Consider the following 17912-nt stretch of genomic DNA (forward strand, 5'->3'; position numbering starts at 1 on the left):
TTGAAATTTTACTCATTATATTCTCGAAATTTGGAGATAGATAAGATAATGATAAAATACTGCATTAATTCCTGACATACAGAAACCTTCTGCATGGGCATGTGGTCTGCTTTTATCTGCACATTGTTTCAGGAGAAATTTGAGACTGGAACAACTGTACCCGTTTGGTCTCTGTGTGGCAGGGAGCCTCTGTCTTGTGTTTCTTAGCAGAGGAAATAGAGCGTTCAAGAAGTCGGCACATCGTAACTGTAATACTTCCTGGAACAGGCTGTCCAAATGTGTACCTATTAAAATAAAAACAAAAATAAAACAAAACTCCAATTTGTGAGGATCTAAATTGCCATTTGTCAAGAAAGGACTCCTACTTACTTTGCACATAATTTAATATCAACTTCTTCCTGGCCAATACTCACTTCTTCAGATACATTTACTGTTACGTCAAATTTGGGTAAAACTGGGGACAAAATATCAAAGTTAATATCTGCATTATATTAAGAATATTTAAAAACAGAATTTCAAAAGATCTTTTTAAAGACCTGACTTACCATACTTTTCCACCTTGAATTTGTGAACAAATTTATCTTCACCCACAGAGACAATTATTTTGTACGTTCCTTCATGGGCCTCAGAGTTCAAGGAGTATGAAAGCTGCAATATTTTATTATTGGATGTTTCATTTAACCACTGTCCAATCCTGTTTTTATTGGGATTCTGTTAAATACAAGAGAAGTACGTGTACAACTTAACCTTTTCAATTGTTTGCACTTGTCTGCATACTAAAGAATATGTTGGTGAACCCCAAAGGTTGTCTGGTGCATATATTGGTGTTTGTATTTCTGCTTATTGAGTGAAAAACAAACAAATGAAAGTCTAATAACCTGGTATAAGAGAGAACTGGACTACTGCATCTCATCTGGTCTCCAGTATAGGCAATATAAAGTTGTGATCAAAATGTTACATAAAGTTATCATAGGGAAAAATGTCATAGTGACTTTCGTTTTTTTTATTTATTATTATTATTTCTGTAGACTGTTATTTTTCCAGGTTGAGATGACTATACAGAAAAAATAAATTATTTTGTATTTTCTCTAATCGGTAGCCATCAAGAATCTTCTGGTATAATTCCAGGTGGATATTTAATAATAATACATTTTATTCATAAAGCGCCTTTCAAGACACCCAAGGACACTTAACAAACAACAAATAAACAACAATAAAACAAATAACAGAACAATGATCAAATGAAGAACAATAAAAACAAAAGCACAATATGAAATTAGCAAACAATTGATTCACAGTGAATATACAGATTTGAACAGATGGGTTTTGAGTTTAGATTTAAACCAATGTTTCTTATATCTGGGAGCAGAGCAGCTGCAAGCTCTGCTTCCCATGGTCGTGAGGCGGAAAGAAGGCACAGCAAGCTGGATAGAAGATGAGGATCGAAGTGAGCAGGCAGAAGAGGTAGTGCTTAACAGATCAGAAAGGTAAGCAGGAGCAAGGTTATGAGGGTGAGCAGAAGAAGTTTGTACACTATCCAGAATTTCACAGGGAGCCAGTGAAGTTCCTGAAGAACAGGGGTGATGTGCTGGTACGAGGAGGTTCTGGTAATAATGCGGACAGTGGAGTTTTGAACCAGTTAAAGCTTGTGGAGGGACTTTTGGAGGAGACCGTGTGAGAGAGAATTACAGTAGCAAAGCCGGGAGGTAACGAGACCATGGACAAGAATGGACAAAGACTGGTGGGAGAGAGAAGGACGTAATCTGCTGATGTTGCGTAGATGGAAATAGGCAGAACGATTGAGATTATTGATGTGAGATTTATAGGACAGGATGACACCAAGGCTCTTAACATGAGGTGAAGGGAAAACCTCTGGAGTCATCAGTAGTGAGTGAGAAATGATTTGCCTTCAAAAGGTTGGATTTAGTGCCAATAAGAAGGATTTCAGTTTTTTCCTCATTAAGCTTAAGAAAATTAGAGCTGAATCAGGATTTCAATTCAGATATGCATTCTGTAAGGGAAGAAGCTGGGAGGGAAGAACCAGGTCTGCAGGAGATATATAACTGGGCATCATCAGCAAAACAGTGAAAGTGAAGATCAAATTCACAGAAAATGGTACCAAGAGGGAGGATGTATATTATGAAGACAAGAGGGCCTAAGACTAACCCTTGGGGTACACCAGATGTGACTGGCAATAGATGAGAATGGAATGATTTAATTTGAATAAACTGGGAGCGGTCAAGGAGATATGACTGAAATCAGGCTAGGGGTGTGTCAGAGATGCCAAGAGAGGAAAGTCTGCTCAGAAGGACGTAGTGAGAGTTTGTGTCGAAGGCTGAGCTCAGATCCAAAAGGATGAGAATGTTGAGAAGACCAGAGTCAGCTCCGATTACAAGATTATTAGTAACTTTAAGTAAAGGAGTTTGTAATCCAGTTCCTGAAATCATCCTAAACAAAAAGGAAAAACAAGTTATTTTACTACACACAGTATTGAATACTTTGAGGTAATTTTTAGTGCATTTCCACGTGTACTAGACGGCCTATGGTACAAGGTGGATTAAGCACATCTATTTTAATACTCCTATTTACAGACTGAGTTCTTGTGTTTACATGTTATTGAAATTGATTATTTGTAGTTTGTTCAGATCTGATAAGCATTTACATATTGCTCCATTTCTCAAGGGAGTAATATATTTATTTATTTGTGATTATATATACAGTGAGTTTATTTCTGATGGATGTGATGAATGTTTACCATAAAAGTGGCGACTATAGTTCCTGAATATTTGAAGCCTTGTGGAAAATCTTGAATCTTACTGAAGGTTACAACTGTGAATTTTGAAAATTGATACTGTGAACTTTGAACCTTGATATTTTAATGTTGTACAACATGCCTGAACTGATAATGATTGAACTGATGATAGCTGATCTGAACAGTAGTAACTGCAGCGTGACAGTACTGTAATTTGTGAGAGTTATTCTTAAATTGGTTGTGACATATATTTGGCCATTTGTTTATAGGTCAGGTTTTTATATGGGACCAATCCAAGGACCAGTTTGGTGATTTCAGATCCCAGAGTGTTCCAGTGTTCACTGGATGGCGAGCCAATCCCAGATCCTAGGGGACGATATACACATTGATGGACTACAATTCTCTGCTGTACAAGTAGTGCAGTAGGACAGACAATCACACACACGCACTTCTCATTGGATGGACTCTGTTGCAATGCACCCATTTGTCATGGGCCCCATCGGTACCATTTGGACTTTAAAGACTAATTCTTTACTTCTGCACAATTTTATTTTATTCTATTTTTTTGCTACTTTGGGGGGAAATTTTTATGTTGTAATTCTGTGTTGGTTACAAAAATCTCTTGAAAAAAATCTTAAAATGGCTTAAATTACTAAAGTTACTTTAAAGCCACACAACTGTGTTTTGTTTCTCTGTCATTCATGTACCAGAGCTCCAAGAGTCCTTCCTATTCTTCTGATACCAGCCCAAATTACTCATCACCTTGGTTATTATCCATTGGTACTGTATATAAACCCACATAAGTGCTGCAAGTTTCTATACTGTGACATGAGTGAAAACCAGATTGAAATCTCTTGTAGATATTATTATTAACCAGGTGTGAAAGAAGTTGAGCTGCACTGTTTTTTCAAGTATTTTAGAAATGGAGGTTAGATTAGAAGGAGGTTGTTAAAGTTGAATGATAGCCGAGATGAGTGGGAGTAGAGAAGAGAGGCAGGGTTTCAGGTCATTTATTTGACCATTCTTCTTAGCAGAATTGGTAGAATTAAGGTTGAAGTAAGACATTTTTAATAGAATTAAGAACAAGGCTTTCAGAAAGTAATGTAAGCCTGCCTTATCCATTCAGTTTTAGTTTGTGTTTGTGATCATTGTCTTGTTGGAGCAGTCAATTGTGTCCAAGTTTCAGCTGTCTAGCTATTCACTAAAGGTGAAGTTGAAGAATTTGGAGATACAATAAACCTCATTCATTATTTCATCTGGTTTGTGCAATGTACCAGTACCAGGAGAAGCAAAACAGGTGATGCTATCACTGCTACTTGACAGCTCTTACAGTGTTCTTTGGTTTGAAAGCTTAACTCCTCCAAACATACTTCTTGTCATTGTGACCAAACAGCTCAATCTGTGTGTCATCTGTGCATCAAACGTTTCCTGGAAATCCTAATTTTTTTTTTTTCATTTAAGTGTGACAATTTGGGTCTTCTTCTGGAACTTGGCAAAGTGGTTATCCTCTTAAGCCCATACGCCCCAGATAAGGGGGCAAAAGACAGGAGATAGGTTTGGCATTGGGGCTTAAGAGGTTATGTCATATGGTGTTGTGAAACAGACAGGATGGAGGACCCAAACCACAAACTCTCAGACAAAAACTAAACTCAAAAATTTATGAGTTTATTGCTGGACTTAAGCAATACAAAACAAAAACAAGAATGAACTAGAACCAAAGAAACAGACAGAGCACACAGCCAGGGAATGAGCAAGATTGTGACAAGAAACAGAGGGGAGATGCAGACATAAATACACACAAACGAAGGGCAAACGAAGGTGGGAACACAGCTAAACGTAATCTAACAAAAAAGACGGGAGGCAAAAGTGAACATGCTGAGACAGGAGACTATCAAAGTAAAACAGGAAGTACAAGAAACACACACTAAGATGCAGACTGAGTAAATGAAGCATATGCGCAAGTTCATCAAGGAAGATGGATGGTCTCACATCTATCTGCTTCCAGGTGCTGGGAATCTCGAGTTTTGTACTTCCACTTTCCCACGTTTCCAAGCTGTTTGTGTCATCACTGGTCTAGTCCAATCACCTTCTCTAGCCTTTTCCAGGCCAATCAGCATTCATAGCGCATACTTTAAATCTCACTGTGCATCTGTTTTTCTCCTTTGCAGATGCTGTTGTGCAATCCAACACATCCCCATCCCCACCTCTCATCACTCAAGCTCCATTCAAGACACCTTCATCTCCACCAACAGCGTCTAAGCTCCGATTTATTCAGCAATAAATCATATTCATTCTTGCTAATAATCTGTCCTCACTGAAACACAGGCAACAGGTGGAGTGAGAGAGACACGGAGACATGGCTGGGGAACAGGAAAAAACATGGACACGACTGGGAATTTGAGAGCGAGAGACAGAACTTAACACACCTAACCTGACATGAAAGACTGGACGGGGAGGCACAATAACAAAGGAGATGCTGGGGAGGAAACAGAGACAAGACCAAGAGAACCCTAAAGATAACTAGAAAACTAAAGCGACTTATGAACATAAATATAAACAGAGAGAAACTCCACAACTAACACAAGGAAAATGGAAAATGCTGGGGAAAAAAACCCAGGATCATGACAGATTATACAGTGATAATGATCCTGTGCAGATGCAGATTTTTGCTCACCTCAAGGCTTCATAATGGGATTTCACAAATTTAGAGACAACATCACAGCAGCTACAGACATCTTTGATGCTGTCTATGATTTTCAGCCTTTTGAAAAACCGATTCAATACTTGAGCTATTCTTAAATTCTACTTATAATATAATGTTGTATAGCTTCCTAAACCTCCTGATCTTTTGGTATATTCTATTTCTTCCATGTAGTTCCCATCTTTCCCACCTTCATGTCACGCACTGAAATTGGAATGACGATAGCCAATGAGTGCCCTCAGTGGACTAATGTTTGAAGCTATACTTTTAGTTTTCTGCTAAAGCACCATGTTCTTCTCTATCCAGCTTTGATATGTTATGGTGAAGGTTAGGCTCCCATTTAGCTGTTCTTCTACTTGTTTGTATTGTAATTATACAAAATAGTTTAATTATCAGTGCTGTGTGTTTAATGTAAAGGTGTAAGAAATAACCTGACACAATATATACTGTTTATATATCAACAAAATTGTCCCACGGTAAAACACTGATATCAGAATCAGCATATAAATTTCAGAGTTGCTGCACTTTGTTGTGCTGTTGGCTTTAAGGAACGTTTAGACCCTTAACAAATCTATTAGATTTACATGCTGAATGTAAAAAAGAAAAGAAAATGATGTGTGGATATTTTCTTACCTCGAGTTCAATGATGTTGCACTAAAAGGCAAAAAATCAAAACGAACAAAAGTGAGAAAATTGTTAGAGGAAATGATTTTCTCATACAGTGTCCTACCAATGTCTCTATCCAACTGCAGGCTTGGTAGAAATTCAAAAATATTAAACACGTAACACAATTGAACATAAAATGAATTTCAACAGTATGTGATTTTTTTATGTTATTTTGTATACTCCAAGTGTTTGCTTGTTAGAGTTATCACAGAATAAGTAAAAAAAACAAATTACTAAACACAGACAATACATTGTACTATTGATTTGTTAGTGCAAGTTGACTGATAAACTCAGAGTGATAAAAGTCAAGGAGGAAAGGAGAGACAGAAACACTCACCAGCTGACTGACAGGTCTCAACTTGGGGTCCAGCGCAACAACCCTGAAATGCACTTTGGAAGAAGTTCAAAGATTTTACACCTTAATGAGTAATAAATCCTGACCAAGAAATGAAACTGAAACATTCTCCAACATCATTACTGCCAAATAAGCAGTAGTACTAACATCATTTTCTCTTTGCTTCTATTCGTAACAAGCTTTAAGTAAATTAAATGTGTATATATTTTATATCGTTCATCCTCATATCCTTTGTAGAGGAAAAGCGTGAAATGGACATGGTGGACTGCCATGTCTATACACGCCTTGTTGTGATATCAGGTTGCAGCAAAAGACTTTCATAAAGCCCGGAGAGCACTTTAAAAAAACACAGCAGATGAGAATCTGACTTCTCCGAAGCAAAATGTAAAGAAATGATAGCTGGCTTAAACGGTGTCAGAGTTTAAAGAACTTTATAGGATAAATCAGAATATTGAGTTGTAACCTAACAAAAAGGTCCATATTAATGTTAATGATGTATTTGCACCTTCAAACTGTACCAGACTTTCCTGACAGCTACAATAAGAGGATGCAAACTCATATTAGGATATGTTTGTGAACAAGGGGTATCTTTACAGAAATAACAAAAAGCCAAACTTCAGTCAGCTACAACTGTTATGTTTTGTCTGTAGTGCTTTAAGTCAGTCACTTTATAAACTGTTAAATACATTTAATAGGTATTTTTTTAAATAATTTATAGTTAATAAAAATCTGCATTGTGAAGCAGCATCCATGAATTTTTTCAAGGCTTCTGCATTTATCATAGAATCATAATGCTGAACAATTTAGAAAAACAGTTTGTAGCATACTTGTTCAGACTGAAGGCAGAAGGTGTTTTTAAAAAGCAGAACAGTTTAAAAGATTTAAATCTAAGTGTTTCAAAGACAATAATGTGTTTCAAAAGTGTTGGTGACACAGAGAGTGCTTGGATTGTGCAGCACTGCTGTATTTTTACACATTTTTATTTATCTATTTAATGTTTAGATTATTCTAAAAAGAAAACATGAATGAATGAATGTTTGCTGGAAATAGTTTCGGTGATTTGTACAAACATGGCCAGACTAACTTCAATTCACATTTTCAAAACTTGCTCAATAGTTTGTAATTATCATAGTTCAGCTTGACATGCTATCAAAATATCTGGAAATTATAGAAATAAACGTTTTTGTTTTTGAGTGAAAGAGACGTGTTCATGGTGGAAGTTAAATACACCCAGGAAAAGGGGGGGGGGGGGGGGGGGTCTCCCAGCAGCTGGGGGCAGCCATACTAAGAGGCTGAATCTGTATCAGAATAAGTCCATCTAGCTCTGATGGGTCATCAGCTCACTCTTACCTGTTTGTCCAGGGAGGTAGAGGGGTTTATCCGTCTGGATGAATGTCCTGGCCTTGTAGGCTTTGATCATGACTTTTCTCACTTCTTTTGAGTGAAATGTGTCTCCTCTTACCTCCACCTCAAAATCCAGAATCTTTTCTCCTTCCACTAAAGGAGCCTTTAAGAGAAGTGTTTGAGAGAATGAGGCGCATTATTTATTTATTCTTATTTATTTATAAGAATAAATAAATAATTGTATGCTGTGTTTAAAATACTTGACTGTATTCACCTGCAGTCTTTTTTTTTTATATTAGAAATTACCAAGTGAATCAAAACCCATCTTGGGGAGCTCACCTTAAACTGAGTACAAGTATGAAAATCTTCATTGGATGTATGTGTGAGCAGGGTTGTATTCTCCTCTCTGGACATCAAAGTGACAGTCATGACCACAGTCTCACTGGGCTGCAGAAGACTTGCACAGAATTTGGTCTCAGCTCCAGCTTCTATAACTGCAGGAATGGTCACCAGGTACTGCCTGCAGACACAGACAGATGAACGCTTAAAGCACTGACAAAGAAGGAAACCCCAAACCAGTGCTGGTGCAAACTTTAACTACAAATGTTACACACAAAGTCACAAAGCAAACAAATTCTATTTTTCTTTATAAAGAACACTTAAACTTACGGTTCAGCCACCGCTTGATCCACACACATCCAGCTCAGGAGGACACTCAGTGTCCATGTCAGAATTCTTGAACAGCCCATGACTCACTGCAAAGATTTTCAGAGTCAGCGTCTGTTAAATAGACACCCCCTCAACCCCCATGCCCCTCCCACTTAGCACAGATACCAACACCCATGACCAGCCCCTTCTGTTTGGTCTCCAGATATCTTAAAAGCACAAAAAGTTGATCATGCAAAAATTCTACAGGTCAAAACATTCAAACAATTTTAAGATACTTAAGATGTAGTTGTTTTTTTTTATCCACAGACTTGTTTAGCACCAGGTGCTGTCTTCAAAATTAAAGCAAGTAGTAGTTTTTTTTAAGTTTTTAGTTTTCAAATGTGTATTCCATTCTATTTATGCTAACACTGGAGAGAGAGAAGAGTTATTTTTTGTAAGTATTGATGTTTTCCTAATATTTTACCAAAATCCAGGAAGGAAATGTGGTTGCAGTGAGTGAAGTGTTGTAACAACTACTGATCTGTAATGGCATTCTGAAATAACAGATAACATACATAACATACATATCACAGACGTGATACAGAGTAACACCATGCAGATGCTGACTGAGTATGAAACACAGGATGATCGCTGTGTTGTGAATTAGGGGGCAGGGTTTAATAAGAATATTTTCTTCTTCCTGCTCCTTTTCACACATGGTTGTAGTGTTTTTTGATAGAAAGTGTGGTTGGTTTGTTTGAATTGTTGTACCAAGTGTGAAATAAATAAATAAATGAAAAATGAAATGAAATGAAATTATGAAGAGCGTGTCATAAATTAGTAGAAAGGTCACCCGAGCACAAAGCACTGTAAAGGTTCCACAAGTTTATTTACAGATTTAGGCAAGGGGGAACAGAAGCAGTCAACAGAGCAGGCATTTTTGGCTTTTGACTTCCAGTAGTGGCATGCACACATGTGAATAGACCTCACGGGTTCAGGTTTCGCGGCAAGATTTGCACAGAAACAGGTATTAATACAGGGCATCCATGCTGTTCTCCTAAGAATTTCATGGCTTGCTCATATTCACCTAGGGCAGGGGTCAGCAACCTTTTACACCCAAAGAGCCATTTGGACCCAGTTTCCACACAAAAGAAAACACTGGGAGCCGCAAATACTTGTTGACATCTAAAATGAAGATAACACTGTATATATTGCTTTTTACCTTTATGCTTTGTGTGAAAAACTAAGGTGTGTTGCTTATGAAATCCATGAAGTGCTACAGAGAAAATTATATTTTATTTAATAATAATAATGATAATTGATTGCATTTATATAGCGCTTTTCTAGGCACCCAAAGTGCTTTACAATTCCACTATTCATTCACTCTCACATTCACACACAGTTGTAGCCACAGCTGGCCTGGTGCAGACTGACAGAAGCGAGGCTGCCATATCGCGCCATCTCTGGCCTCTATTTATGTAATTAACACATTTTTAACGAAATATAACAAAAGGAAAGACACCCAGCTGAACTAAAATGATCCATGTAGCAAACAAAAACTGTTGTGAGCCGCCAGCCTTAACAATAAGTACTAATTAAGCACTTTCAATACATTAATTTCGTGACAATCGCCTTTGGGCTTTTGAAGCCTTGGCCTGGCTTTTAAAAAGTAATTGGAAAAAAAGTACCATGTTGCTAAAAAATAAAAAATAAAAAAAAGGGAAAATAGATATTTGCAAAATTCTGCCTAAATATGTATTTTACCTGGTTATTGTGTGTGGCGGGGCGTGGTCTGCAGCACCGCTCCAGGGGACTTAACGTCTGTGCTCTCTATGCTGTTGTTGGTGTGTGTCGGGCTGTGAGCTGAAAAGCTACAGCCGGCTGTATGCGTACAGCAACCGTGTGTGAAAAGTGGTCAATAAAGAGATGCTGAAAAGCGTGTTCATGGAAACATCGTCGGGTCTGCCGTGATGTGTTTACAATGGGACTTCTGCTCCTGAACCTCTGCGCACAGCGTCTGCAAATCGGGGCTGTGTGAAGTCACTTTCATCTTTACGCAGGACTGTAAGCTGTCATCTGTGAGCGGTGTTTGTTTTAACATAGTTCACGGAGGAGAATAGCTGCTGACATAATGTGGATCCGAAGATCCATAATTGGCCTACCTGGGGTTGAAAGTCTCGATAAATGCACGGCGTTTTGGCGGGTATGACGCTTATTTTGAGTGATGAAAAAATAATAGAATAATAATAAAATGGCACATGCTCTGACTTCTTTCCTCTGTTTAGGGGGACCAGGCAGGGCTGTCCTATGTCGCCGTTGCTATTTGCAATTGTAATTGAGCCCTTAGCCATATCGCTAAGATCAAACCCAGGTATCACCGGGGTTTCTAGAAATGGTATAGAACAAAGAGTCTCCTTGTATGCAGATGACTTGCTTCTTTATATCTCAGAGCCAGCATCCTCATTCCCTTTGGTACTTTCAATACTTGAACAGTTTAGCCTTATTTCTGGCTATAAACTGAATCTTGCCAAGAGTGAACTGTTTCCCCTGAATGCTGCTGCACAGAAATATCAGTGCACAGCACTACCTTTTCGAGTTGTATCAGACAACTTCACATATTTAGGGGTTAAAATTACAAGTCATTTTCATGCTCTTTTCAAGCTTAATTTCGACCCACTTGTGGAGAAAGTTAGGCAGGATTTGGACAGATGGTCTCTACTCCATCTGTCTGTAGCAGGGCGCATAAATACAATTAAAATGAATATCCTCCCCAGATTTTATTTTCTTTTTCAGTGTGTCCCTGTATTTATTCCAATTTCCTTTTTTGTTAAATTAGACAAGATTCTGTCTGGGTTTATCTGGAACAAAAAAACACCCAGAATACACAAGACATATCTTCAAAGACCGAAAAAGATGGGGGGGATGGCTTTACCAAACTTTATGTTCTATTATTGGGCATGTAATATTCGTATTCTCAGGTATTGGCTACAGGGGGAAGACACGAATAATGCCCCGGCCTGGCTCAGTTTGGAGACTTCTTCCTGTGTCTCAGCCTCTTTACCAGCCCTGATTTATGCCCAAAAGCAGCCTTCGAGTACAGGCTCTTATAATAACTCTATTGTCAAAGTTACCTTGAAAATATGGTATCAATTTCGTCGTTATTTTAAGTTGACCTTTTTTCCCCTTCAATCACCCATCTTGAAAAATCCCTCTTTTCAGCCTTCGTTAGCTGATGGTGCTTTTTATTTGTGGGCCTCTTTGGGTATCAGGTCTTTTTCTGATCTGTACATTCAGAATACATTTGCCTCCTTTGAACAGCTGTCATTGAACTTTGGCCTTCCAAAAAGTCACTTTTTTCGCTATTTACAAATCCGGAGTTTTGTGAAGGAGAAATCCTCTCAGTTCCCATCTAGACCTTCTTATCATGACTTTGATAACCTTCTATTGCCTCCGCCCTCATTACAGGGCCTGATCTCCTGTTTGTATGGGAGAATATGTTCCTTTGGCAACTCTTCAATCTCGGCTATTAAATTGGCATGGGAGCAGGATCTGGGGTGTGTGATTCAGGATGACTCTTGGGATAAAATTCTTTACCGGGTCCATGGCTCCTCATTCTGTGCCAAACATGGGCTGATTCAATGTAAGATTCTGCACCGTGTACATTGGACTAAGGCCAGACTAGCTCAAATATACCCCAATCTTAGCCCTGACTGCGACCGTTGTCATCAAACACCTGCCTCTTTAATGCATATGTTTTGGTCATGTTCATCCCTCAAACAATACTGGATTAATATTTTCTTGATTTTATCTAAGATCATCCAGCTAACCCTCCAACCTGTGCCCTTAACTGCTTTGTTTGGGGTTCTTCCTGATTCAGTTGCCTTGCCGACGCCTCAAGCGGATCTGGTCGCATTTCTCACCTTATTGGCAAGACGCAGAATATTGCTATGTTGGAAGTCCCGTTCTGCCCCATCCTGGGAAATCTGGATCAGAGACGTTCTGCATTTTAGCAAACTCGAAAAGATTAAATTCACCCTGCGCGGGTCTACGGCCAAATTTTTTAAGACCTGGCAACCCTTTTTTGATCATGTTCAGACTTTGCGGTCTCGCAATGCTCCCAATTAGCCAGCTCAGACTCTATCATATTTTATTTTTTCTTATCTTATGTTCAAGTAAGAGGCCTAAGTTTAAGTATATGGATTCTATTGTGCCTGCGTTCTATGATGGTATTTATTTAACTACTTTATACATATTTCTTTTCTCTAACAGAATTGATTTATCCCTATAACTAAGCTGACCATTTATCATGTGTGGGGGTTTTTTTTTTTTCTTTTTTTTTTTTTTTTTTTTTTTTGTTTGTTTGTGTGTTTTGGTCTTTATGTGTCTGTGTGGAGGTGGGGGTTTTGGATACTCTCCACATCTCCCTTGTACACTCAGGAACTGTTGTCTTGTACCGTAGGGTTTGTTACTAGTATTATTAGATTGGATTTTTTCCTTTTTCTGTTTGTACACCCACTGGTACTGCTATAATTATGAGGTGGGAGTGTATGTCTTATATTGCTTTATGTTCTTTAAAAAGAAAACGGCATATTGTTCAATTTGTCTTTTGTAAAAGTCGATGCAAAAACTTTAATAAAAATATCAGGAAAAAAAAATAAATAAATAAAAAAATAGAATATAATTTTATTTTTGTATTTCTAGAACTACAAGTTAAAAAAGAACTAACATAAATAAAATACACTTTAGCTAAATACTTCTAATTTATTTTCCCAAACCACGCGGAGCCGCACTATAAGGACTAAAGACGCGCATGTTGCCGACCCCTGACCTAGGGTGATGCCCTGCCTGGTGCTGGAAGAAGTGGTTGCTTATTTGGTATCTGTTACTGAAACCAAGGCTCAAAGGAGTCCAGGAGGGCAGGCAGGATGACTGCAGCTTGAATTCATCACTCCATAAGATGTGCTGTCACTAATTTTTGGTCCAGTTCTTGAGTAATTGGCATCCCTCAGCATTTGAAATTTGAACTTCCTTCTTTCTCCCTGTGACCTCCCTTGGACCTTGAGCTAGCAACACACTGTGTGACAAACTGCACACAAACAGTTTGTGTGTTTGCTGATGTTCGTTGAGCTGATAGAAGCATTGCATTTGAAATGATTTACCACATGTTACTCCCTTTGTGTTTGCTCGTCTTTAGTAGTGCTATCTAGATGCCGAAGTACCGCAGCTGCAACTTTTGGACACCAATGTTGTACAAAAAAAAAAATAAACAAAAAAAAAAATACCGTCCCACTTTAACCCCTGACTACAGCACCCAGTTTTGCCTCTTTTTATGCGACATCCGCTGACTGCCTTTCATGTCTTACTGTTTAGGCTCAAATCGGTTTGGTATTTGAAGGCCTACAGTGACATGAAATAATAACTCCCCTCAAATATGTTAAACCAAAAGTAAGGAGTCTATTTTAAAAATGTAAGTAGAAATTAAAGACACTGGTTTAAAATGTAGGGAGTGAAATTAAAAAGCAGTCAAAAAACACAACTACTCAAGTAAAGTACAGATACCTGAAAATTCGACTTAAGTACTGCAACAAATTTTTGTACCTTGTTACTGTCCACCTCTGCTCAGGGGGCTGCCTTGTGAGTGTCTCATGCCATTTTTCTATTTACTCTTCTCTTCATACTTTTGGTCAGTGCAGAAAGAATGTTTAACTGCAGCTATCTGTTCATTCTGACTTTTGTAACATGTTGTTTGGCCTGGATACACTTCAACTGGTTGGATAGCGCCCTACAGGGTCTGTCACTATGCATATAAAATAAACTTTTACTTTTTCAAAAGCTGATGTTCAACTATGTCAAAAGGAGGTCAAATGCAGTCCAACTGTTTATTATATAATTTAGTTTTTTGTTTTGGTATTTAATCCTAGGCATACAGCTGATCTATTTCTTTGATTTCATTAGCTAACTAAAGTCATTTTGTGTTGGTGTTTTTAGTTTTTATTTATGTTTACCGAATAAGACATATTTTGCGCTCTTAGAAAGCCCTTTAATGTATCCCAAAGTACCTGGCGAGAGATTTTTTGTTTTGGTTTTTTCCACAATCCTTGCAATCTTGGCTTTTTCACTGTGCCTGTTATAAGTGTGTGTTCATATGTTTTCATTGGTTAAATTTAATTTTTAAAAAAATATCTCTCAGGAAAAAAAAGAGTGTGGATTGTTATCTTTTGCCCTCTTCTTTACATGAGATTTAAAACTATTGATAATGGGTTTTAAAGAAGCTCTAACACTCAGATCCTATCAGCCTCACACTGTGTTTCTATTTGCTTTAGTCTTATTTGGTCTTGATAATCTGTCTTCACGGGAAAAAGTTTTTTGTTTGCTTTTCATTTTGGGGGAGGGGAGGGGTGCATGTTTAAACATTGTACAGTCCAAAGTTTTATAGGTTATGGAAATTTAAAAAAGACAAAAAACATTTCTGTTATTTTTAACATCTGATATTTTATGACAAGAAATCAGAAACTTTTTGTCATTGAGCTAAACTGTTGCCCCAAAAAGCATCTCTGAATGAACAATACAACAAACTCTGAAGCTAATGGGCAACAGTAGTAGAAGGCCACACTGAGTGCCACGACACGAGGCTATAGTTTGCACAAGACTTGGACAACAGAAGAGAGTGAAAATGTTACCTGCAGAGCACAATCAGCTGTATCCTTCAGACAGTAGAGTTAGAATTTGATTTGGTATAGACAGAATGTAAGCATGGATCTTATGGAGGGCCAGGAGTGACAAAATGAATTAATTAATTACACCGTTAAATAATTAATTAAATGTGTGAATAATTCATTACAATTGGAATTAATTCCTGGTGATTTTAACATCTATGTTTGCTGTGAGACTGGAACAGTAGTACAGGGAGTGCAGAATTATTAGGCAAGTTGTATTTTTGAGGAATAATGTTATTATTGAACACCAACCATGTTCTCAATGAACCCAAAAAACTCATTAATATCAAAGCTGAATGTTTTTGGAAGTAGTTTTTAGTTTGTTTTTACTTTTAGCTATTTTAGGGGGGTATCTGTGTGTGCAGGTGACTATTACTGTGCATAATTATTAGGCAACTTAACAAAAAACAAATATATACCCATTTCAATTATTTATTTTTACCAGTGACACCAATATAACATCTCCACATTCACAAATATACATTTCTGACATTCAAAAACAAAACAAAAACAAATCAGCGACCAATATAGCCACCTTTCTTTGCAAGGACACTCAAAAGCCTGCCATCCATGGATTCTGTCAGTGTTTTGATCTGTTCACCATCAACATTGCGTGCAGCAGCAACCACAGCCTCCCAGACACTGTTCAGAGAGGTGTACTGTTTTCCCTCCTTGTAAATCTCACATTTGATGATGGACCACAGGTTCTCAATGGGGTTCAGATCAGGTGAACAAGGTGGCCATGTCATTAGTTTTTCTTCTTTTATACCCTTTCTTGCCAGCCACGCTGTGGAGTACTTGGACGCGTGTGATGAAGCATTGTCCTGCATGGAAATCATGTTTTTCTTGAAGGATGCAGACTTCTTCCTGTACCACTGCTTGAAGAAGGTGTCTTCCAGAAACTGGCAGTATTCTGGGAGTTGAGCTTGACTCCATCCTCAACCCAAAAAGGCCCCACAAGCTCATCTTTGGTGATACCAGCCCAAACCAGTACTCCACCTCCACCTTGCTGGCGTCTGAGTCGGACTGGAGCTCTCTGCCCTTTACCAATCCAGCCACGGCCCATCCATCTGGCCCATCAAGACTCACTCTCATTTCATCAGTCCATAAAACCTTAGAAAAACCAGTCTTGAGATATTTCTTGGCCCAGTCTTGACGTCTCAGCTTGTGTGTCTTGTTCAGTGGTGGTCGTCTTTCAGCCTTTCTTACCTTGGCCATGTCTCTGAGTATTGCACACCTTGTGCTTTTGGGCACTCCAGTGATGTTGCAGCTCTGAAATATGGCCAAACTGGTGGCAAGTGGCATCTTGGCAGCTGCACGCTTGACTTTTCTCAGTTCATGGGCAGTTATTTTGCGCCTTGGTTTTTCCACACGCTTCTTGCGACCCTGTTGACTATTTTGAATGAAACGCTTGATTGTTCGATGATCACGCTTCAGAAGCTTTGCAATTTTGAGACTGCTGCATCCCTCTGCAAGATATCTCACTATTTTTGACTTTTCTGAGCCTGTCAAGTCCTTCTTTTGACCCATTTTGCCAAAGGAAAGGACGTTGCCTAATAATTATGCACATCTGATATAGGGTGTTGATGTCATTAGACCACACCCCTTCTCATTACAGAGATGCACATCACCTAATATGCTTAATTGGTAGTAGGCTTTCGAGCCTATACAGCTTGGAGTCAGACAACATGCATGAAGAGGATGATGTGGACAAAATACTCATTTGCCTAATAATTCTGCACTCCCTGTATTGACACTTTTAATCTCACTCAGTGGGTGAGTGATCCAAGTCATGAAAAAGGTCACACACTCAATCTGGTGCTGTCATATGGTCTGGATGTTTGTATTATGGAAATCAAGCATTGTGGCATATCGGATCATTTCCCAGTGATGTTTAATATTGCAGTGTGTAATGCTGAGTTGAACAGCGAGGGACCTGAGTGTTAGTTGCACATGATAAATTCACTGACCGCTGCTCACTTTTCCTCTGCTTTTACTAACTCTGTCCTCTTTGATGCCAACCTTAGTGCAGAACTAGCGTCTTTGGGCATCCTATGTGACTGCTTATCAAAATATCAGAAGATTGTTAAAGCCACAAAATCTGCATTCCTGTCCAGCATAATTTCTAGCAAAGTCACAAGTCCCGATTTCTTTTTAATAACTTACCTTCTGCATTCAGGGTGAAGTTCTTTGTAACGGGCACTGCATGTGAGCCTTTTCCCAGAGTCCCTGAGCACTGCCTGGAGGCAGAAAACACCTGACAGCGAGAAGGTCATGTCCTGACTTTTTTGTGGCTCAACAGAACACTGTGGTTCAGTGGCTTAGGATGTGGAGCGACTGGATCCTTGTTGTACCAAATTATCTCAACATCCTGAGGGTAGTAGCAGTTTGCTTCACACTTGTGAAGAGTGTTAACTGATAATTAAAAGATCAGGATGATCTCCAATTGATTCCAACTGATAACAAAATCAATTAAAACAATCAATATTCCAAAACAAACACAAAAACAAACACCAGTTAACTTTATAGCTGTTTCCTGATATCAGAAATCAATTTAAAGGGAAATCAGAATACAAAACCAATCAGCAGTTAATACTATAGGTATTACCTACAATATTATATGATTCCATCCATCCATCCATCCATTCGCTTCTACTTGTCCTTTTCAGGGTCGCGTGGGGCGCTGGAGCCTATCCCAGCTGTCATAGGGCGAGAAGCGGGGTACACCCT

General features: G+C 38.5%; 1 protein-coding gene across 1 annotated transcript in view; it reads right to left on the bottom strand.

Moving 5' to 3' along the window:
• LOC113018870 (alpha-2-macroglobulin-like) overlaps window positions 1-14146 on the bottom strand; it is a 38631-nt gene extending 24485 nt beyond the window's left edge. Inside the window, exons 1-9 of the mRNA XM_026162269.1 lie at window positions 14065-14146; window positions 8488-8573; window positions 8158-8338; window positions 7825-7981; window positions 6457-6509; window positions 6087-6107; window positions 546-711; window positions 370-454; window positions 161-284 (exon numbers count right to left, since the gene is read on the bottom strand). Coding sequence (XP_026018054.1) covers window positions 161-284; window positions 370-454; window positions 546-711; window positions 6087-6107; window positions 6457-6509; window positions 7825-7981; window positions 8158-8338; window positions 8488-8567 — 867 coding nt within the window. The 5' untranslated portion in view covers window positions 8568-8573; window positions 14065-14146. The remainder of the gene's footprint in view (window positions 1-160; window positions 285-369; window positions 455-545; window positions 712-6086; window positions 6108-6456; window positions 6510-7824; window positions 7982-8157; window positions 8339-8487; window positions 8574-14064) is intronic.
• Between the last annotated feature and the right edge of the window lie 3766 nt (window positions 14147-17912).

This window comes from Astatotilapia calliptera, chromosome 3 (assembly GCF_900246225.1).
Source record: "Astatotilapia calliptera chromosome 3, fAstCal1.2, whole genome shotgun sequence".
NCBI classification, from domain to species: domain Eukaryota; kingdom Metazoa; phylum Chordata; class Actinopteri; order Cichliformes; family Cichlidae; genus Astatotilapia; species Astatotilapia calliptera.